The sequence below is a fragment of the Phaenicophaeus curvirostris genome, chromosome 7 (assembly GCF_032191515.1).
Source record: "Phaenicophaeus curvirostris isolate KB17595 chromosome 7, BPBGC_Pcur_1.0, whole genome shotgun sequence".
NCBI classification, from domain to species: Eukaryota; Metazoa; Chordata; class Aves; order Cuculiformes; family Cuculidae; genus Phaenicophaeus; species Phaenicophaeus curvirostris.
In genome coordinates this window covers 12,961,977-12,984,453 of record NC_091398.1, presented here as the reverse complement: position 1 = coordinate 12,984,453, position 22,477 = coordinate 12,961,977, and the positions used below count along the sequence as shown (strand labels likewise).

General features: G+C 39.2%; 1 protein-coding gene across 3 annotated transcripts in view; it reads left to right on the top strand.

Moving 5' to 3' along the window:
* Nucleotides 1–284: 284 nt before the first annotated feature.
* TRAK2 (trafficking kinesin protein 2) overlaps nt 285–22,477 on the top strand; it is a 28,050-nt gene continuing 5,857 nt past the window's right edge. Inside the window, exons 1-14 of one of the 3 annotated variants that reach the window (XM_069860827.1) lie at nt 285–352; nt 5,856–6,180; nt 7,451–7,645; nt 12,166–12,219; nt 12,984–13,054; nt 13,719–13,835; nt 15,017–15,226; nt 16,969–17,047; nt 18,769–18,899; nt 19,118–19,192; nt 19,798–19,932; nt 20,895–20,974; nt 21,686–21,889; nt 22,026–22,324. In XM_069860827.1, the coding sequence (XP_069716928.1) occupies nt 6,147–6,180; nt 7,451–7,645; nt 12,166–12,219; nt 12,984–13,054; nt 13,719–13,835; nt 15,017–15,226; nt 16,969–17,047; nt 18,769–18,899; nt 19,118–19,192; nt 19,798–19,932; nt 20,895–20,974; nt 21,686–21,889; nt 22,026–22,324 (1,684 nt within the window). In that variant the 5' untranslated portion in view covers nt 285–352; nt 5,856–6,146. Of the gene's footprint in view, nt 353–5,855; nt 6,181–7,450; nt 7,646–12,165; nt 12,220–12,983; nt 13,055–13,718; nt 13,836–15,016; nt 15,227–16,968; nt 17,048–18,768; nt 18,900–19,117; nt 19,193–19,797; nt 19,936–20,894; nt 20,975–21,685; nt 21,890–22,025; nt 22,325–22,477 lie in introns of all 3 variants that reach the window. The other 2 variants (XM_069860826.1, XM_069860828.1) reach the window with 2 other exon arrangements.

The window sequence follows — 22,477 nt, the reverse complement described above, 5'->3', positions numbered from 1 at the left end:
AAGAAGACGGTCTCTGCCCTGGGGGCGGGGCCGAGCGAGGGGGCGTGGCTAAACGAGGGCGTGGTCTAGGAGGGGCGGAAGCGTCTGGTGCTGCTGGGCGTGGTCTATAAGGGGGCGTGGCTAATCGTGCGGAAGCGCCTCGGGCTCCGCGGAAGGGGCGGGGCTGAGGGGGCGGCAGCGTCCTGGGCTCCCCGAAGGGGCGGGGCTAGGCGGGCGGAAGCGCCCCGGGGCCCGCCGAGGGGCGGGGCCTAGAAGGGGCCGCGCTGCGCCGTCCCGAGCCGCCCCGGAGACCCGCGCGGTGCGGGCGGTGACCGAGGCCTCTCCGCGGGGAGCGCGGTGCAGGGCAGTGCAGGTAGGGGCGCTCCGCGTTCCCCGTGCCGAGCGCGGCCGACCCCGGGTGACCTTCAGCGCTCCCCGGGAGGTTCGTGCCGCCGCTTGGGGAGCGCTCAGCTCGGCGGCGAGGCGGGCTGGGCTTCTGGCGGGCTGGGTAAAGCGTGTCTGTTGGCAAACGCCTTTTGTTCTGTCACCCGACCTGGCCACGAAGCGGGCTGTGCAGTCGCATCCCCCTGCCTGGATGTTTTTCTGCCCTCTTTAGCCTCAGGCTGTCGCGTGCGTGGCTATTTTTCTGTTACGTTTAGGAGTTATTGTTGACTGGTTTTGCGAGAGATGCAGATAATTATTTTACTGGTAATTATCCTTCTCCACGATATTACAAGGGGTCACAGCCAATTTTAGGTTTGCTTTCAGGTATTTGTCTTCAAAAGACGTATTTCTGAGCAAAAATAGGTAGAATTATTTTTAATTGCCCGTCCATCATTGGGGCTAAATTAAAAAAGGGCATAGTTTCCACTACCTGAAATTTGTCGACTCTGTAGTGATGGTGTCATCTATTAGAGCTGTATGAAATTTCTGTTGTGAGTATCTGAAAATATCACTTAGAGTACAGGCTTGGAATCATAGAATCATAAAATCGTTTTGATTGGAGGGGACTTCAAAGCCCCTCTAGTTCCAATCCCCCTGCCATGGGCAGGGACACCTCCCACCAGCCCAGGCTGCCCAAGGCCCCATCCAGCCTGGCCTTGAACAGCTCCCGGGATGGGGCAGCCACAGCTTCCCTGGGCAACCTGGGCCAGTGCCTCAGCACCCTCAGGGTGAAGAAATTCCACCTCATGTCTAGTCTAATTCTGCCCCTCTCCAGTTTATACCCATTGCCCCTTGTCCTATCACCACAAGCCTTTGTGTACAGTCCTTCCCCAGCTTTCTTGTAGCCCCTTCAGGTACTGGAAGGTCACTATAAGATCTCCTTGGACCCTTTTCTTCCCCAGGCTGAACAACCCCAACTCTCTCAGCCTGTCCTTGTATGGGAGGTGCTCCAGCCCTCGGATCATCTTTGTAGCCCTTCTCTGGACCCGTTCCAACAGCTCCATGTTCTTCTTAGGTTGAAAATTCCAGAACTGGACACAGTACTCAAGCTGAGATCTCACAAGAGTGGAATAGCGGAAAATGACAGACTTTTCTGATGGTGGTTTCCTTGTTTTCCTCTAATACAGGGCTTGTTGGGATGAACATTGTGCAGTAGGAGGGCTGTCTTTCACAAGGGATAAATGTAATTCATTGACCAATTTTCCAAGAAGAGGCAAAAAAAAAACCCAAATGTTTTCACAGAGATGACATCCTTTTGTCTAGTTTGATTGTTACTGATATTCTGCTGACTGAGTCATATAGATCAGTCTGGTTTATTCTAATAAATACAGAATTATAACTGTTAAAATGCTGAGCACTGGCTGGAGCGTTAACTTCCTTGGATGAATACAGCTCTGTATCACCCAAAAGCATTTGTGATTTCAGTTAACGTAAACATTAAGTTCATTTCAAGTATACTTTATGGAGAACAATCTGCAATTTTAGAAGAAGCCTGTAACAACTTTTATAGTGAAATATTAACATAGCATTTGCCTGAAGAGCATATATGACATTTGTGTACTCTCTAACCAACTGATACTGGATTCACAACAGTTCTTTTTTCTCTAAAAAGAGAGATCAGTTCCCCTGTGATCATAACATTACTGTGTGTATACATTATTTCTTGCAGGTTTTCTTCTTTTGGAAGAAAAAGTCTACCTGCAAGAAACAATTCATATATGTAGTAATGCTATGATTGTTCATTTACAGAAGAGAATTAGGAATTAGTAAAACTTGATATGGGTATTTCATGTAGATGGCTTTTATAGTTTCAGATAAGTTAGACTTCAGGTAAGCATTTGCTGGGTTTACACTGTGTGCTAATATAGACAACCTCTAAGCATGTAGGACTTAAAAAAATATCTTACTATTAAGTTGTGTATTCAGCAGTATACATGTATACAGAAGCATAAAGCATATAAGCGTGTACTTACCTGGTAGTTTTGGCGCTTCTGGAGGGTAACCATTGTTACCAATGGCAGACAAAGTGAACAAGTGACTGGCTTGGTGTGATTCTGTGTAAAAAGGATGAGGGAACCATTGTGGTCAGCTTCATGATCCCCTGATAGTCAGCATCTTCTAAGAGGTGTTCTCCAGCTTCCCCTCTGAGCCTTTATCGCTATCCCAAATTAAAAACAACCCAGGAGATGGGGGGGGGTGGTGTGGTTTGGTTTGGTTTTCTTACAGATGCTTTCTTATTCTTATACCATACTATTTATGGTTGAAGGCCTGATGCAGATTTGGTTATGATTATTGCACTCGTTAGGATTATTAGGACCATGTTGATGTACTTTTTTGAATGATTCTTTTTTATCTTACACGAGAGAAGCACAAGCACTAAATAGGTTTCTGTAGGGACAGTAATGGCTGAAAATGACAGGTGTTAGGCATACAGAAAGACAAAGTTCATGTTCCATTGGATTTGGTTTTGAGTATATAGCCCTTCATCTCATACTATATGGTATTAAAAGATTTGGCCTCTGCTGCTGAGCACTAGTCCCAGGAATGTTTTGGCAGTAATTCAGAGCAGTCATGTTTGTTCTAAGAATAGAACTGTTTCATTAACCTTGAAATATAAAATATGTTTATTGTTATTAGCTGGCTTGACACAATTCCAATTTTAGTAATGAAAAAGGTACTATGCTAATGATTTTTTTTAATTTAACATTTACATAGCAGTAAAATTCGTCATTGCAGAATGGTTAGGTTGTTCGGCTGGCTTACTTCTGGAAAATGCATGTTGCCTTCTCTCAATCAAGTTAGAATCTTCTTTGTTGTTGAAAGTTTGTGTTAGTTGTGGCCTGATGCCTTGCATCCTGTAGTTGGACAGAGAAGCAGATCTAGTTTGGTCTTTCCAAGTGCTCGTGAGGAGTCAGCTGCTCTCAAGAAGTGGAACACAGCAGGATGTTCATATTAGAGCTTGGACGTTGTCAAAATAGATGCCAGTATTTTGGATGTATGTTTAACTTTTTATGCACAAAGAAATAAACATACAAATCTGTTTGTATGTGGTTTCCAGCTGTAAAAGCAACTCACCTTGCTTTTCTGATAATTCAAATTTGATTTAGAGTTGTCTAGTGGTAGAATGTATTCAGAATTACATTCTGATATGTAATGGAACAACTGCCTTTGTGTATGTATCTTGAATTGTTCAAAGCAGTAGTTACAAAGAGAGGACGATAATTTATAATGTTTTATGCTATTTGAACTTTTCTAAGGCTTTACTCAGTACCGCTTTTGCAAGTTAATCTTGGCTGAGATCTTCTGAGTCACTGGAGGAAAAATGAATAAAAACTCCTGTCACGTGGTCAGGAGAACTCATTTTTGTCACTTTGATTAAGATTGAATCATGTGTTGGAATATCAGTGTTTTAGTGGAATATGTGGTTCCTGTTCTTTTAGTTATTTTTAACCTATGGGCTGTGACATCTTACCATTTAGTAAACTGCTGATGTGTGGTTTTGTAATGCTTTTAATGTGTTTTTCTAGCCCTTCCTAATTTTTTGCGGGTTATGCTTTAAATTTTTTGTTTGTTTGTTTTCTTTTGGTTTTCCATGTTCAATTAACCTGTGTAAAAGACTCAAACATCAGTGGGAAATTGGCCTATGAGAGAGTAAGGGGACAAAACTGGTAAATACATCTGTGTGGAATGAATGTAGCAAACTGACAGTGGAAATAATCTTTATAAATACAGATTTAAAAGAACACCTGTGGAAGTTTCCTGGCTTCTGTTTCAAATATGCCTTTCGGCATGATTTAACAGTTTTAATTTCTAGACCATCTTTTTATAGTGTGGTCATGTATTTTAAAGCCACGTTATAAATTTTATGGGTTTTACTGAGGTGTTGTAACTTGCAGAAGAAATCTGCACTTAGGAGATAGTTTTATAGCTGCAGAGTGAAAGGATCACGGAGTCACTTTCAGGGAGTTCTGCACAGCACATTAGCTGGTTGAATTTCCAGACAAGTTGCCTGACGGCACACTAAATGAAAGCAATGAGAAGCATTGTGAATGTGAGCATTAACTTTTATAGTTTGCTTATCTAGCGATCTCCTCAAAGGTTTTATAAAGGAGGTTGCCCTTCTGATTCAGTGGCTTGATGTTGACTGGTGCTCTAGAAAACTTTGAGCCAAATGATTTTTTTCTTTTTTCTTTTACCCTCTTTGGCTGAACTGAGATATGCAGTTAATGCTTTTCTGCAATCTGTTTAAAAAACAGCCTCTTGAGAAAAAAATCACATTAGAAACAGGTATACATTCAGTTAATAATTGTTTCTGAAATCTCAGTCCTAACTGGTTTTAATAAGTCTCTGATATGGATAATACAGTGCATCTATAAAGAAATGTCAGAGCAAGATGATATTGCACGCAAGCATGATCTGACCTTAGTGGAAGAAAGTTCTTTTTTGGGCTCTTGCCAAGTCTACAAGCAGGTGAACTGGCAGGCTCTAGGCTTTCTTTAAAAAGCTCCTGCTCTGTCCGTTTTGATCTTGTCAAATGAGGGGTTGCTACAGGCAGTGTCACAAACCTATAATTGTTGTTCTTGGTGATGGGAGATCTTGGGGAAACTGTTAAGAGCAAATTGGAAATTAATGTAAGATTTCAAGAGAATTTTGTGTTTACTGAATGTAGGAGAAGGGAAGATTACTTTTGTTCTCCTTCATTTTATATTTTGCTGTCATCTAGGACTACTCTTGTATTTTACATGAAAGACAATTATCAGCCTTGGCAAGAGAACACCAGAGTTTTTCCTATATTACGCTGTTCTGATGTATTATCTCAGTAAGTCTCAGTAATTCCATTTTAAATGAGTCCCTGCTGAAGAGGAAACACAATTTTTTGTCATAATCCACGAAGTAAATTTCTGATAGATCCAATTTTTAATTAACAGATTTCTAAAGGGAAGAGGCTAAACCAAACAGTCCTGTAAAACATTTTTTCTGTTTTCAAAATGCTAAGAATGATGATTTTGAAATCCTGCCTTTAGAAGCCACCATTTTGAGTGCACGTAGTAGTCTGAAGAAAATTTCTGTTTAGATGGAGCTGCTGTCCTTTAGATGAAAAGGAAAATGCCTCATTTCAGTGAATGAACCTGTTATACAGTAAGTATTATATGGAAAAGGAGGAATGGTGTAGAGAAATCAGTTGTTGACAAAGTTGATGCTAGAGGCGAGATGTTGTGTCTGCAGGAAAAAAAACATTTTTAATGTTACATTTTACATGTAATTTGTAAACAGGGGATTAAAATGTTTGTTTACTTTGGTTTTTTTCCCAATTAAATAATAATACAGGGAGGAAATTCAGACAGAAAGAGACAAAGTCATGTTAATTTACCTATCTGGTTTGAAGGAGTGAGTTCTGTTAAACTTTGGTGTTCTCTTTGTTTTATTTCTAGATGATCGGTGAGCTGAGAAGGTCATGAAGCTTACATGAAGCATCGTATAGATACTGCTCAGTAGTAGCCCAGGTGAACTAAGCATGTCCTAAGATGGCAATGCAACTGCAGTGTGAACTACTCTACAGAAGTGAGTTGCTGGCAGATTTGTTAGTGTCTCGGTGGCTTGATGGCTCTCACTCGCTCTGTCTCTGAACCAAAGGCATCTTTCTACCAAAGCAACAAAGGGACAGTGCACAATGTGACTACAGAATGCTATTTCCACATAAGTGAACTGTGAAGAAAGTACTCATGAATTTTGATCACAGGGGCTTGGAGACCTCTGGTAAGTTGAAGAATTAACTGTTACAAATTCTGAATGTATTTAACATGGTCCAGAACACCAACCTGAAGACAGTCTTAAGTTTCACATTCTTATTATTTTTTATCTAATATTGCAAATGAACAAAAATGATGAGTCCTCTTAACTATCTGGTAAATTCAACTGCCATTGTAAAATGTTGTTTGTAAAATCCTTTGTGTTGATAAACAATATTGGCTTTTTTTTTATTGAGAGATACTGAAGATAGTCTTCATCCATAGTGGAAATGTTGGAAAGATAATAATTGTATACATTTCATATGTAGTATTAAACTTAGGATTAATGTTTCTTTTTTCTTTTTTTTTTCTTTCCAATAATTTTGAAGAGATTAAGGGGGGAAGAAACGTGACATAGGAAGAGCTAAACTTCTTTTCCAAGATTTTGAGTATCATGTTTCTCAGAGCATGATTCTATATGGATGATAATTGTATTTGTTCCCTGATTTCAAGGGAATATTCAGTTGATTTTTTACTTTAAGATTAATTATTGTTATGGTCATTACTAGACAAAAGGATAAACAGAAGAACAAGAAAAATATGAGTTTCCTTCAGAAAAGGGAAGTGTACACTAAAGCAAATGAAACCTTACAATGGGCAGGGAGATGTCCCACTGGATCAGACTGCCCAAGGTCCATCCAGCCCGGCCTTGAACACCTCCAGGGGTGGGGCAGCCACAGCTTCCCTGGGCAACCTGGGCCAGTGCCTCACCACTCTCGTGGTGAAGAAATTCTTCCTTATGTCTAGTCTAAATCTGCTCCTCTCCAGTTTATACCCATTGCCCCTAGTCCTATCACTACAAGCCTCTGTAAATGTTCCCTCCCCGGCTTTCTTGTAGCCCCTTTCAGGTACTGGAAGGTCACTACAACATCTCCGTGGAGCCTTCTCTTCTCAATGTAGGTCTATGTTTTAGTTCAATGAACAGTTTTAAAGATAGAAATTGAAACTTGTCACATACATTGCATTCAAGAAGTCAGAGGGAATCATGGCTAGATCAGCTTTCTAGGAAGCAGTGGAGTCACTGAGGATGAGAAATTTACAGTGTCAATCAAGTATTGGTTCAATAAGTATTCTGATAATTTGTTCAGTACAGAGTAATTTCTTTTTAAATCTATGAAGTATATTTGTATATTCTGAAGTGTATTCTATAGTATATAGAAGGTATACTACTGTAGCAGTATTAAACATACATTCTACCTAATAGTAGTGTACTATTACTGGCATTTACTCACTTTCAGATGCCTGCTCCAGCGAGGACCTTCCTGAGGTAGAGTTGGTGAGCATGCTAGAAGAACAGTTGCCAGATTACAAGTTAAGAGTGGACTCTCTGTACCTGTATGAAAATCAAGACTGGATTCAGTCCCCTGCCTGCCACGGCCATCTTCCTCAAATCACTTCTCCAGTTCGTGATGGGGAGCCCTTCCGTTACATGAGTGAGTATATCTGGGCCTAGGATTGAAAAAGCTGAGTTCAAGGGAAGTGGTAGAAATAAGGATGGGAACGTGTGATATTGATAGGCAGAAACCTAGATTGCATTAGCTTAGATGTAATACAAGAGATATCGAGTGTGCAGCAACTCTGTTTTCAGTAATGTTAACGATGCTATGGTTCTTTTGATGATGTTTGCCCTGATATTTTGTGTCAACGTTACATTTGAAATACTATTAATGATTTCTTCTTAAGATAGAAATGGTGTGCATGCTGGATGGATAAGTGGGTATGAGATCAGTGTTGATATTTGCTTCCAGTTTTGAAAATATTAAGTAACTTATCCTTAAACCTAGCAGATCATAAGGAAGAAAATAGACAGCTTCCAATCACATGATGAAACATTTATTATGTTAATAATCAAATGTATAGAAGGCTGCCAAAGGAACTGAACACTTACTTGCCTGCAGTTTCCAGTGTTTTCGTGTGAAAAGAGGAGAATGCATTGTAATCACTTTAGAGAAATGAGGAATTCCGTTTTCTTCCATATATTGGAACTACTAGGCATTGAGTGCGCCCTTAGCAAGTTTGCGGACGACACTACGCTGGGTGGAAGTGTCAATCTGCTGGAGGGTCGGGAGGCTCTGCAAAGGGATCTGAACAGGCTGGACCACTGGGCAGAGTCCAATGGTATGAGGTTTAACAAGACCAAGTGCCGGGTCCTGCACTTGAGGCACAACAACCCTATGCAGTGCTACAGACTAGGAGAAGTCTGGCTGGAAAGCTGCCTGGAAGAGAAAGGACCTGGGGGTGTTGGTTGACAGTGACTGAACATGAGCCAGCAGTGTGCCCAGGTGGCCAAGAAGGCCAATGGCATCTTGGCTTGGATCAGAAATGGCGTGACCAGCAGGTCCAGGGAAGTTATTCTCCCTCTGTACTCAGCACTGGTGAGACCGCTCCTCGAATCCTGTGTTCAGTTCTGGGCCCCTCACCACAAGAAGGATGTTGAGGCTCTGGAGCGAGTCCAGAGAAGAGCAACGAAGCTGGTGAAGGGGCTGGAGAACAGGCCTTATGAGGAGCGGCTGAGAGAGCTGGGGTTGTTTAGGCTGGAGAAGAGGAGGCTGAGGGGAGACCTCATTGCTCTCTACAGCTACCTGAAAGGAGGTTGTGGAGAGGAGGGAGCTGGCCTCTTCTCCCAAGTGCCAAGGGACAAGACAAGAGGGAATGGCCTCAAGCTCTGCCAGGGGAGGTTCAGGCTGAACATCAGGAAAAAAATTTTCACAGAAAGGGTCATTGGGCACTGGAACAGGCTGCCCAGGGAGGTGGTTGATTCACCTTCCCTGGAGGTGTTTAAGGGACGGGTGGATGAGGTGCTGAGAAGCATGGTTTAGTGTTTGATAGGAATGGTTGGACTCGATGATCCCGTGGGTCTCTTCCAACCTGGTTATTCTGTGATTCTATGAAACTGGAACAAACCTTTTGGGAGACTGGACTTGGTATTTATATACAATCATGGTATTTATATGCAATCTGTACTTACTGCTTCTTCCTTGTACGTGCCACTTCTGAGAGGTTTTTTTGTTGTTGTTCGGGCTTTAAGCCTCCACTCAAGGTGTATAGCAAATGAGTAGGTAAAAGTGAAGTATTACCTTCAGTAATATATATAGTTCAATACTTGACAATTTAAAGCAATATTGTTATCAGTTGAACTTATAGGCTCATAACTCTTTATTGTGGAAATTATTTGGAAAGCTGCTTATTGTTAATTGACTGTTTCTGATAATAATATTGCAAGCATAACTCATTTTATAGTTGAGTGAACGCTTTTGTACTTCACTGGAAACAGTTGTATAGTCAGCGAGGTGCGTACTTGCTTCCAAGTATTAGCTATGAGGAGATGGCATCAGAGTCTGTCAGTGCTGGAAGTAACTTTGCATCAAATGCAGCTCTGCTGAAGCTCTCTGGTCAACACGTGCAGTTCCAGTGTGATGAAGCACAGAGCTCTGAGAGAAGGACTACAGCCAGCATGAGCCTGCATTTCCAAACTACAGCAAGAGGAAGGGGTTTTAGCAACAGTGCATCAGTGAAGGCAATCTTGTATTATTTCCCTGTCAAGGTACTGCAGAAAGTGGTATGAGTGAGAAGCTCTTATTATGTATATAAAGTGTCCTGTGAAAAAAGTAAACTGCTCGTGTGAGTTTTTCTGAACAGTTGCCATTGACGTTTTCTTGACATTCTGAAAAATGAGCTGACATTAAATTAAAACATAACTGTTAGACCTAACGTATAAAACTAATTCTATAATTTAAGGACACTGTAGTGAAGGCTGAGTCACGCAGACTCAAGATAAGTACGGTTTATGTTTCTCCTACAAACTTTCCAAAGAGGTTGAATGTAGTAGTCGTCGCATTAGCTTTTTTTTTGAAGCTAGTAACTTACAGGGAGATACTGGGAAGGTCCCAGAGAAATACAGATATAAATCAAGATCTAGTTATAAATGTAGCTGAACGACTTGTTAGGTAAAATTTGTATCTTTCTGTTGGCTAAAATTAGAATAAATGTGTCATACTCTTGAAACATAAGTTGGGATTTTAATGTGTGTATCTCCTCAGTTTTTATAACTTTTTCCAAGAGTGCTAAATTTATGGTTTGAGTGAATTTGTAGTTGACGAGCAAAGGAAAAAAAATAAAACAGCACAACAGTTATTGTACTCGAGCTCCTCCTTTTTTTATGGCCACTGCTGCCTACTAGAAGGTTTATCCAGTGACTAGTTGAGTTCCCACTGGCAGTGTTTTCAGTGAGGGGGAAGAATATTCTTTGTGTCAGGCTGCCCAGGGAGGCTGCCCAGGGAGGTGGTTGAGTCACCTTCCCTGGAGGTGTTTAAGGCACGGGTGAACGAGGTGCTGAGGGATATGGTTTAGTGTTTGGTAGGAACGGTTGGACTCGGTGATCCGGTGGGTCTCTTCCAACCTGGTTATTCTGTGATTCTGTGATTCTGTGTGTCAACTGTGGTAGCCCAAGAAGCCCTGAATTACTTCAAATGTTTGAGTAAAGGAACATGGCACAATACAACAAGAATATTAAACAAAATGAAGAGTTGCTTGGAGCTTTCACTGGGCAAGGTGAGTGAGGAGAGCTTCCACATCTACGTGTTCACCAGAGAGAAGCAAAATTTTGATCCTGTAGTGTAAGAAAATAACAGAAGTTGTATAGAGCTAAGTTTCAAATCTGTTAGTTCTGTGATTTATCAGAGTAAGTATATTTGGTTTTGATTTTTAGGAACCTACCTACCTGAGTAACCTTGTATTTAGTTAGTGTAAATCTTTTTTAAGGTGACTTAGCACCAGATAAAAGCTTTTAACTTGAAATCACCTTGTAGAAACAGTTGCCACAGGAGAGCTGGCTGTAATATTCTGCCTGTAATAGCTGAAATGTACTTATCTATGTGCAATGAATTTTCCTAATACTAGTAAGCCAGATGAGTTCAGAGTCCTCTCTTGGCAACCAATGTCAGCAAACAAGTGGTACAGTAAAACTGACCTCTCAAGTGTATGTTATGCTATTGATAGATGGGTACTTCAGATTTTGTGAAGAGTATCTACTTTTTTGCCCTTCTTAGAAATAGTATTAGTAAATGGTACTGCTATACGTTCAAAGCTCCTGAATACTTAAACAGTGTGTGTTGGGATTTTATGCCTATCAGTCTACTTGATAAAAAAGTATTCAGTTTCTTAGTTTGATTTATTTTTCTCTTAAGCTTTTAAAGAAACAGTTCAGCAAACCTTTTTCTTCTATGCTGTTCCTTCATTCTTCTTTCTTTCAGTAATGCAAGAGAGTTTATTTCTATACTATAATGCAACTTGGTTTTGTTCTTAGCATAGCGTTAGTGTTATGTTTTAAAAGGTTAATTATGGTGGTATGTATGTGGAGGACGCGTGTAACTTATATAACGTAGGTGAAGGAAATCAGTGTGGCACTTCACTATCTCATAGTCTGCAGTCCTCAGCAAGAACAAACAAGGAAAAGACTTAAGAACAAATACCACTATGTATTCAGAGTATGAATTAGAGATACATAAGCTAGAAGAGTCAAGGAAGTCTTCAGAAATAGATGTAGACCAAATCCATAGTAATCTCATTTGGCAGTGCAGTGATGATGGAATTAGGTTTAAAACAGGTTAACTTAGACCTTCAGTTGAAGCAGATACTTCTGTATTTGTTAAATTTATATTGCTGCTGCCTTTACTTTCATGATCTTGGTTCCGTAAAGCAAAACTAGCAACTTTCTGTAAGACTTGGACAAGCATAAACTTCCATCACCAATAACTGAGACATATAATTCTGCTCCTGAAGGGAATCATATTTAACTAAGAAAGTTTTAGCTGTGTAGAAAGTAAGTTTACACATCTATTAGTTTTGTGGTGGTGGTAGATGCATGGAAATAAGTCACCTATTTCTTTACATTTTAATTCTGTCTCCTCTCTGTTCTTTTTTCCCCCTTCTATCTTTCATTTTCTGCCACTAGCTCTTATTGAACTTCCTTCCTCCTCCTCGGCTGGATCTCACAAATTTCCTCAAGGTAATTAAGATTTCTTCTTTGGTAGCATCTTCTATTTCTCAGGTCAAGAAGTAGAACAGACTAGTGCTTTGTGGTTTAGTGGTGTGTTTTGTTCAGGGTCGTTGCAAATTCTTCATGCTTTGTTTATTCTTGACTCAGTCCTGTTTTTCAAATCCTAGTTGTTCTCAGTTTTAAATAGCTTTACAAACTCTTCAGACTTCAGAGTCAGTCAATCAGTAAGAAAGGATTTACTGCTACATCAGAATTTCAGACATATGTTATCCTATTTCTTTTTAGTGGTTTCTGAGATGATCCAGCACTTTATAAATGTGTTTTCATGACTGATCTTTGGGGTCTCCATGCTTCCTGTGTGTAGCTGTCACACACACTAATGGGAATTTTGTTTCACGAGTAAAGTCTACAGGTGTGTTCAGCTGTATTTGGATATGCTCCAATATACTCTTCCCTCTTTCCCCAGCAGGCTTAACTGTATTCAAAAAGTTGATATTAAGAGATTTTTTTTTTCTTCTTTTTCTAAATTTGAAGATGTGTGAACACCTAAAATTTTAGCTAATACTCATGAAAGTTGTAAGTGTTCAATGCCTTGTTGTAACAGGCTCCCAAAAGAGTATTGTTTCCTATTTCTGAAGTTAAGCTAGCCTCCACTAAGTTCATCAACCGAGTACTGTATTTGTATATAAGAACATCTTCTGAGTTTTAGCTCTCTCCTCTCCCAGTCCTTTTGTACTTAATCTGCTTAAGTAAGTGTGTTTTTATCTTCTCAGTTCTTGGTACAGATAATGGGGAGCAGAAAATCTACAGTGATGCTGACATGATCAAACATCTGTTAGCTGAGGTATGCTCATCTCTGCAATGCTGTGTTCGATATATTTGAGGACATGTGTTTGAGGAGGGGGTTTATTCAGCTACTGGAAATACTGGTTCAGTTATCTTCAAGAGCTGTTTATCAAACACAGGAGTGATGAGAAGCTGTCCCTGTTGGGTTGCACTGTCTCAGAAACAAAATTTAAAAAACTGTGGGCACCCATGGAACCAGAGAGGTGTAAGAAAGAAACAGCTTGCTTCTACTTTCCTGTTGCTACTTTGCTTTTACCCTCTCATCACTAGTCAAGTTAAGCAGTCTGTTCTGGAGAAAGCATCACCTCAAAGACCACATGGCTAAGCATGTGTGGCTTCTTTGTGTGACTCAGCAGAGCCCATGTAACCTCTCCAGTAACCAGCACAAAAAACAGAACTCCAGGTTTGGTGCTTTCCCCTCCCCTTGTTACTGCACATGATTGTGGAAGAGTGTGTGCTGTATCAAGAAGCACAGGCATGGATGTGTTCTGGATAAAAATGATGAAACATTAATCGTTGTTATAACGATGTTCATCCATCTGAGATTGAAGGAAGATCACAGAGTGGTGATGCATTAAACAATAGCTAGGAATATGTAAAACTACTCTGAATTTAAATCTTATCTGATCAAAAGTAGACATTTGTTCTGATTTTGTGAGCAGAAAGATCGAGACCTGGAACTGGCAGCTCGAATTGGACAAGCCCTCCTAAAGCGAAACCATCTGTTGACAGAACAAAATGAAGCGCTAGAAGAACAGTTAGGCCAAACACTAGATCGAGTGAGTGATCTTTTTTCTTTTTTTTTTTTTATGATGACAGGAAGAGGGTTAATAGAAATATACTCTTTCATTGTGAAAGCAGGTGATTGCTGCTCCCAAACTACAGAATTCTGCTTAGAACTCATTCTCCTAATTGTCATAGTTCAGTCAGCTTTTTCAGTCCAAGAATGGACTATAAGGACTGAACGTTGTAATTACTGAGAAATTACAAGTACATTAGTTATTATTATGATATATCTACAGCAGGACTGTGTTTTCAAAGTGTTTGTTTTGACCATCCATCAGATATCCTGCCATTAAACTAAGTCTAATAATCTAAGTCAAAACAAGTAGTTGGTATTTTATATGACCTGCTACATAATAACTTCACAGGTGAGGAAACAGCCAGAAAATGGCAAAAAGGAAAAAAAAATAATGAAAACTGAAATTAGCTCAAGATCTTCACACCGCCTGTTCCTTTAAGCACAGATTCTTGATCTAATCTTTTCTTTGTTGTTCTTTCTTTAAAAATTAATTAAATAGTTGACAACCTCTAAAGTATCTTAAGTTTTTTAAAGCCTAAGGTCAACCACTGTAGTCTAAGTTACAGAGAAATGGATTCAGCTGCTTGTATAAAATAGTATGCTGGTAGTAAATACATGCTGTAGGACAGCATGAACTTACGTGTTCATGTGAAATTGTAGATAGGCAAAATAGACTTTACCTGCATGTGATCTGTTTCTTCTTTTGTTTTCATTTGTCCAGCAGTTTATTTAATGTGTAGACTTGTGAGAGGGACAAGTCTGCACATATGAGTAGATGTCTATCAGTTCTTTTCTCCAGGAAGTCACAGTTCAGAAAAATAGTCACAGTCAAAATGACAGCATTTTAAAATGTAAACATGTATTGAAGTGGCTGGAAAGTTGTTTTTAAGTAAAGTATTAAAAAGGTAATCCATTTGTATGTTATCTTGAATTTTCTGTTTCCCTTACGATGTTAAAATTATGATTTTGTGAACTTTCTATAAAATAAACAGAGCATGAATGCTATGTGCAAGTGTAGATCAGTCGTGACCTGCGAGCTGTTTTTTACTGACAGTTTAGACTGGAGCAATGATGTTCCACAAGGCTGCCTAAGTAATACACTACAATATTGTGTAGCTAAAGGATAATTCACAAGCTGATGATCTTCTTTTGTCGTAGGTTAACCAGCTGCAGCATGAACTATCAAAGAAAGATGACCTGCTTCGTATTGTTTCGATTGCTTCTGAGGAGAGTGAAACAGATTCCAGCTGTTCCACACCACTTCGTTTCAATGAGTCTTTCAGTTTATCGCATGATCTGTTGCAGCTGGACATCTTGCAAGATAAACTCAGGGAGCTGGAAGAGGAGAACCTTGCTCTCCGATCAAAGGTATATCCAACTTACAGCATACGCCACATATGTTGGATATGAAATACATCAGGATGGTTAAAAATCTAGCATTTGGGCTTCTCTTGAAGGATATGACTGTTTTATCTTGCTGTATTCAAATCATACCCAAAAACATTCCCTCCACCACTCACATCCTTCCATTTCCTTCACTACTACTCATTTTCTCTGGAGTTCACTAGTAGTCCTTCCATAATGCCTTTATGATGAAAGAATATGTAAGCACCCAGCAAAAGTACTTGGATCCATCAGGCCCTCAAGTTTGTGCAACCCGTTTTGATACAAATCTGACTGCGGTTAACAGTAATGTTTGAAGAATTCAGTTGCATTGACATTACTTTTTTTGTCAGCTTGTATTCAGTATCAAGAGTTAGTAATCTTCTACTCAAATTCTTTTTAAGACACACTTAGTTTTGACTACTGGATTAGTTTCTGCATTTTAATTGGTCTCTCATGTATAAAACATGAATACAGGCACTGTGCCATTGTAAGAACTAAACAGCCAGACCGAATAAATGGCTATAAAAGTCGTGGAACGAACAGCTAAGGTTGCAAGAATCAGAATTTAGAGATGCATTGCATTTTCTTCAGAGGTGGCAAGTGGAATTTGTGAAATAGGGAATTGGTTAAAAGCCAGAGATGTTTGTAAGAAAGGTGGGGAGATGATTGCTCAGTGCGTATGGGGTTTTTTGTTTGGTTTTGGGCATTTTATGTGAGCCCTTCCTAAGAGAAGAGTGTTACAACAGTACAACAGAGACTGGTTTCCTTTAATGTGAGGAAAGTGTACTTTCTCCCTTGTTGTCTACAAAGTATTCAGCCCAAGATGCACATGCATCCCTAAGACCAAATGGATTGTTTAATAGGCTGGAGGAGAAGCTCAGATTGCTTTTATTATGCTGCTAACCCTATAGATGATTACAGAACTTAAGAGACCAGGGATTATTTCAGTCTACCTTAGTATGAAAAAGTGGAGTTGAAAAGAAGCTGGTATCAGTCTGTGATATAACATAACCTTTGCTGACTTGAAATAGCCTCAGTCGTATCGAGTCTCCTTTTTAATTTTCATGTGACAGCATTATGTAAGGAAGTGTGTAGGTCTTCTTTTCTTGCTTGGATAATATTTAAACCCATTGACTAATTTTTGTGGTGAACCACTTACTAGCAAACAGTCCAGAATGTAGAGGATTTGTGTGTGTAAAATTTAATATTATCATCCTCACCATTGAAAACAAAGTGGGAATCTAGTGTGCTTGGTGTTGCTGTGATAGTCAGTTTCTGGCCCAGAAAATTTACAGTCTAAACAGACTGGTTGGGGAATATGGAGAAAAGCTGTTCTACTGAGAGCTTTTCAGTGCTGTAAAAGATTTGGCTAACATCATTCAGTTTTGAAGATTCCTTTGCCTTAAGTTTTGAAGCATATTCAAATTGCTTCCTTCAGATTACTGTGTGGATTTACCTTCCCTATGAAATTGCATCTTTTTGCAATATTTTTTTATTAGAGGCATGGGAGAGATTGGTTTTTGTGTTTGTGTCTGTGTGTCTTTCACTCAAAAAACCTACAGAATTCAGGGAAATGGGTTATGGTGAAAATGATTAGGAAGCATGGCCAGTTGCATAGAAATTATAAAGATAGATAAAGAGGAGATTCTTCAGTTGCAAGAATTTAAAAAGTAAAAATTTTTAACATCGATACTGAAATTGAAATACCCATAATTTTCTTGAAGGCTTGCCACCTGAAGACAGAAACAATTACGTATGAAGAGAAGGAACAGCAGCTGGTTAATGACTGTGTCAAAGAGCTCCGTGAGTATCCAGGTTATATCTTGCAATGGTAAAGCAGTATTCGAAATACGTAGTGCCTACACCTTCTTAGTAATCTCTGAATCTAAACCTGAGCTTCAGTAATTTATGCCAGTTATTCAAGTCTTGCTTTTTACTCAAGTGAAAAATTGTTTCTGTATTTCAGCATGTTTCACTCTGGCATAAAAGTCAGGTGGGTGTGCTGTGTTTAGAGGGAGAAAATGACCACAAAATCAAGTGCTTATAAACCTACTAAACAGAAGCCTACAAACACTGGAAAATCAACAAAATATACTTCTTGTACAGAGTCTTCAGCACACACGACATTGAAATTTATCGGTGCATAGACTCTTTAATGCCCATTCTAAATTAGTATGTATTTATGAATACAGTTTATTTTTAAACTATATATTATGAATGAAAGCAGTTAAATTCGCAAGTGTTTTAATTTGTCTAGAACAGTTGTCCGTATTTCCTTAGACAAATGCATGTGAGCGTTCTGAAACAATCCTTTTTCTGGTGTGGTGATTGTGTAACCTGGTAATACATTTTTTTATCATTAGTCATTTGATATGTGCTAAGTACTTTGTGTATAATAACCTTAAGCTTATCTTCAAGATTATTTTTCAGTACAATTACCGTAAAGAAAACGGGATTGCTGCTCGATTTTTCTTGTTCCAGGTGACCAAATACTGTGAATTGATACTTAGTTGGTTGCTGATTTACTCTGTTCCCTCTGAGAAGCTATATAGCCTTTGCAAATAGAAGTTATCAATAAAGTCTCCTAACTTACTTCAATGAGAATGTCTGAGAGTTCTGTTTTGTCCAATTCCATAGCACGTATAGGCATCCTAGGTAATTTAGACTCACAGAAAGAATCTTCTCTCAAACGATGTGTAGGCTACAGATTTAAAATTTGTGTCTTTAGGAAAAAAGATATCTGATTGTAAGCCTAAATGTCCACAGGCCCATGGGCAGGACCTTGTTCTGCAGTAGAAGTGTGAGGTACAATAACCATTAAATTTGTACTGTGACCTTTATGCAAGATTGCTCAGACTTTATTATGACTTTGCTATGCTTTCTGGGCAAGTATGCAAGCAATGCTGACTGCATAAACGTATTTTAGGTTTTTGAGTTGCTTTGTCATCTCACTTGATTAAATGCTTGCTCAAAGGAAAAAAGAAAGTGGAAATTCTATGCAGTGGGTCTTTGAGTCAGGTCCTGAGAGTCAGGAGCTTAACAGGTGTTACACTTGACAAGGTCTGACAAAATGCCTTTGCTTACAGAGAATGGTAGTTAACAGGATCAGTTCAGAGCCTGACTTCTTCACGTATTCCATGTCTGGCCTTTGCCATGAGCCAGTATGTAAATTGAGATCGTTTATAGCAGCTTACCTTGGATTTTATTATGGTCATTTCACATACCTGTGATATATGTTTCAGTTTCTGTATACTTTGCTCCTGATATACACTTGCATTTGAAGTTAATGCTCATTCTCCTTCTCCTCCTCCCCACCATTTCTCTTTGTTTTCCTTATGAGTGTTCTAAGGCGCCTGCTCTTTTGTGTTGATTTGCCTACTCTTATGGGTTGATTTCCTAAAAGTATTGGTCATTTTGCAGATTGTTGTTGCCTTTCACTGATCTTTTCTGGTTTTGAGATTTGTTTTGGTTTTTTATCGTGTGTTGGGAAAAACTATCTACTAAGTTCTTTTTATGTTTTATAGGGCAAACAAATGCTCAAATTTCCAGAATAACGGAGGAGTTGTCAGAGAAGAGTGAGGAGGTGGTTCGCTACCAGGAAGAGATCTCATCCCTCTTGTCTCAGATCGTCGATCTTCAGCATAAACTCAAAGAAGTAAGGGAATGGTGATGAAGATTGTATGTGCCACACGCATGCATGTGTGTGTGTGCATGTGTGCATGCCAGTGCTTACAGCAGGTAAAAATTGACTTGCAAGGCAGGGGGTCACACTGCAAGGGAATAACATTGCAAGAGAGTGGAAACTATGGCAGAGGATTTGCTCTCTTGGGGAAACTGGCTGAGAAAATGATGAGCGCCTTTTTGTGCTTTCAGAATGTGCTTGAAAAGGAGGAGCTGAAACTTCATTTACAAGCTTCTAAAGATGCTCAGAGACAACTGACAGCAGAGGTACTTAAGCTTTCTGTATATATATATATTTAGATAAATGTTTAGAATAGAGTACAAGAGAATGGAAAACTAAGAGAGAATGGGTACACTTGCTTTTTAATTATATGGGGCTTTTCACTTTTTATTGTGGTTGGAGTCATATGATTGGAAGAAAAGAATATTTATTTTCACACAAATATTTTTGTGGTTCATAGGAATGTGAAAGGCAGGGAAGGTGTTCCATCTAGGGAGGTGTTACTATTCTTAGTTACAAGAAAAAGTGTTTTGGTGTGAATATTACTGATAATTATCAACAATGCTGTAGTTCATTAGATTTTAAGAAAATTCTCTTTTATTTACTTCTTTTGCATCAGCAGTTACTGTATTTGCAGTGTTTTCCATGTATTTTCCTTTGGATTTTATCATACTTTTTTCCTTTTTCCAGTCTTCACATTTCACCACTAAAATTGGGGTAGGCTTTATGCTGACCCTTGTCAAGTGTTGAAACGTGCCATGCAGTTGGAAAAACATTCCAGTGATGATATACATTTCTGTAGGCGTTAATTCAGTTTCATTCTGTCTTTTCTTTGAAGCTTGCTGATATCACGTGATGTCCTGTTTTTCAGTTACATGAGTTGCAAGATCGGAATGCAGAGTGTCTAGGGATGTTGCACGAATCACAAGAAGAAGTGAAGTTGCTGCGCAGCAGAGCCAGCTCTGCCGCGTGTCTCTGCCACCCCCAGTCATGTGGAGCATTTCCTGTGGTAATAAATACCGTTAGCAAAGCTTAAACTGACTGGTGCTCGTGGCCCGTGGCATAAAACTGTATGAGTAAAACAGTTGTGACAGGGGCTGCAGCAGGAACTATTTTGTAGTAGGCAAAGGAACTGACCTAGTGGTTTTTCAGTTCTTTAATGTGTACTCTTTTGAGAATTTTATGTATTGGGGAACTAATCATTCACTTGCTGTATTGGGATATTGAGATTATTTTTCCTTTTTATATGCCTTTCCTGTTAAATATAGGAATTGGCATGTTCTACAGCTAGTGCTTACCTGTGCTAGTATATTGTTCGATGTTGATGTGAATTTAATAACTTGATGATGTTTTTTTAAGAAACAAAGCATCTTTTTAAGAGATCAAAGAGTATTTTCTTCCTTTATATATTTCATAACATAATTTTATTTCCTTATCTTGTGAGATCAAATTTTAAGCATCACCAGAACTGCATGACCTTAGACTAATTGCCAAAGATGACTCAAACAATGGAAAAGGTTTAAAGGCATTTATTTGCCTCCTCTTATTAGTGTTGGGTATGTTCTGATTACTGTACTGTCTTCTCAGATTCCTGGGCAGTGCCGGAAATGTGTCAGGTTTTGGTTGGTTGTTGTGTATATATAGAGTCCCTTGCGTATGTGTTTGGTCTTGTAAAAAGTGCTCTTAAAATTGTGGCTTGACTTAAGAAACCAACATGAAGAGTACCAAGATGAAGCAGATGTTGCTGTGAAAACTGAGCCCATACTGATCATACATACATGCAGTTACAGTGGAAAACTCCCCCTCCACACCCATCCTTCAGAGGCTGGACAGTTAGTCCTAAATGACCTCATACAGGGGGAAAAATAGAGATTTTTCTGATTTTTTTTTTTTTAAAGATGTTTTCTGCTAAAATTGTTAGGAGAAAGACTTGAATCTAATTTGTCAATTCTTCTGGTTTCTCTCTAGGATTCCCTTGCAGCAGAAATTGAAGGGACAATGCGGAAGGAGTTGAGTCAGGATGATGAATCAGTTCTCTCCAAGCAAAAGTATGTTTTCAGATCTATGTGTGCTGTCTCAATATTTTTCCTTATGCTTGTATTAAGGAATGTGAAACAGATTTCTGGAAATCTATAAATGTGACTGTTTCCTCTATAAGAAGTTTTCTGTGTAACTTACCAAATACTACACAGTTTGTTTATCAATCTTTTCAACTTTGAAACCTACTATTACTTGATTTTGAGGAAGTTGAGAATTTACTAAAAGGATGTTATTTCTTTATTTTGTGAGATTTTTTAATGCAAATTCTCTGATACACAGGACTAGTTTTATCCCTATGAGTTGTTATAGAGGAATTCTCTGGCAAATGAAATTATAAGTGGAAGACTGGTAGCAATTTCCCAAGCCCTGAAGACCTGTTTCTGAAGCCCTTACTTCTAAGCAAGAAGTAATAAATTAAATGTATGCTTCTGAAAGCATATATAAACTAAATAAATAAAATGCATGCTCCTGAGTGTTCTCAAGTGTTTATCAATAGAGGTTCAGGTCTCTTGGGTTGAAGTAAGCAGTAATTCTAATATTTAATAGAGCAATACTCATGAAAAGATTAATATCTTAGGTAATCCTATTTTTCTGTGCTTATATCTCTTTAGTCAGGTCTCTGCAGACTTTTGAAAGTCTACCGTTCAGAACTTTTTCTTTATTATATCTTTTTCAAAATGCTTCTGAAAACTACATTTGTTTGCTTGTCTTTTCTGCAGATGTCAACAGAAACGAGTATTTGACACTGTCAGGGTTGCTAATGTCACTCGTGGCCGTTGCTCTTCCTTTCCTGTCCCATTGCCAATCCCTGGATCTAATCGGTCAACTGTTGTTATGACTGCAAAGCCCTTTGAGTCTGGCATACATCAGTTGGAGAGCCACACGCAGAGGACCCAGAGCAGCAGCTCTGAGAAGATTTTGAAGTAGGAAACACAGCCTGTTATCTTCTTTCTAAACTAATTGATTAAAAACTAAATCCAGACTGGCCCTCTGCTGTGTAGGAGAGAAATAGTTACTTCAGTGGCCTTAATATCTATTATGATTTGATGTTTCTCACAGAGACACTCATAATCCTGGCCAGCCGGGAACCCCTGGAGACAATGACTTAGTCAGAGCTCTACACAGGCTCTCTCTCCGTCGTCAGAACTACCTGAGTGAGAAGCAGTTCTTTCAGGAGGAATGGGAGCGAAAAGTGCATTTGCTGGCTGAGCAGAAAGAAGCGGCTAGTGACTGCAGTACACCGACAGAAAGCTGTTTTTCCCTGGGTACAAACTCAGAATTCACTGATCTCTCCACCAGCTCTAGTAATCTCCGTGTCCTCCTACCGGAAAAATTGCAAATTGTCAAACCCATTGAAGGTAAGAGGATCATCTTCCTTGTCTCATCATCGGAAAAGGATTTTACATGAATTTGCCAAATCAGTCATTGATGTGTGTGTAGCTGGTTATGATCTGCAGTACTTAGTAAGCCAGATGCCAACTAGCTCATCGGTATCACTTTCTATTTGGCTT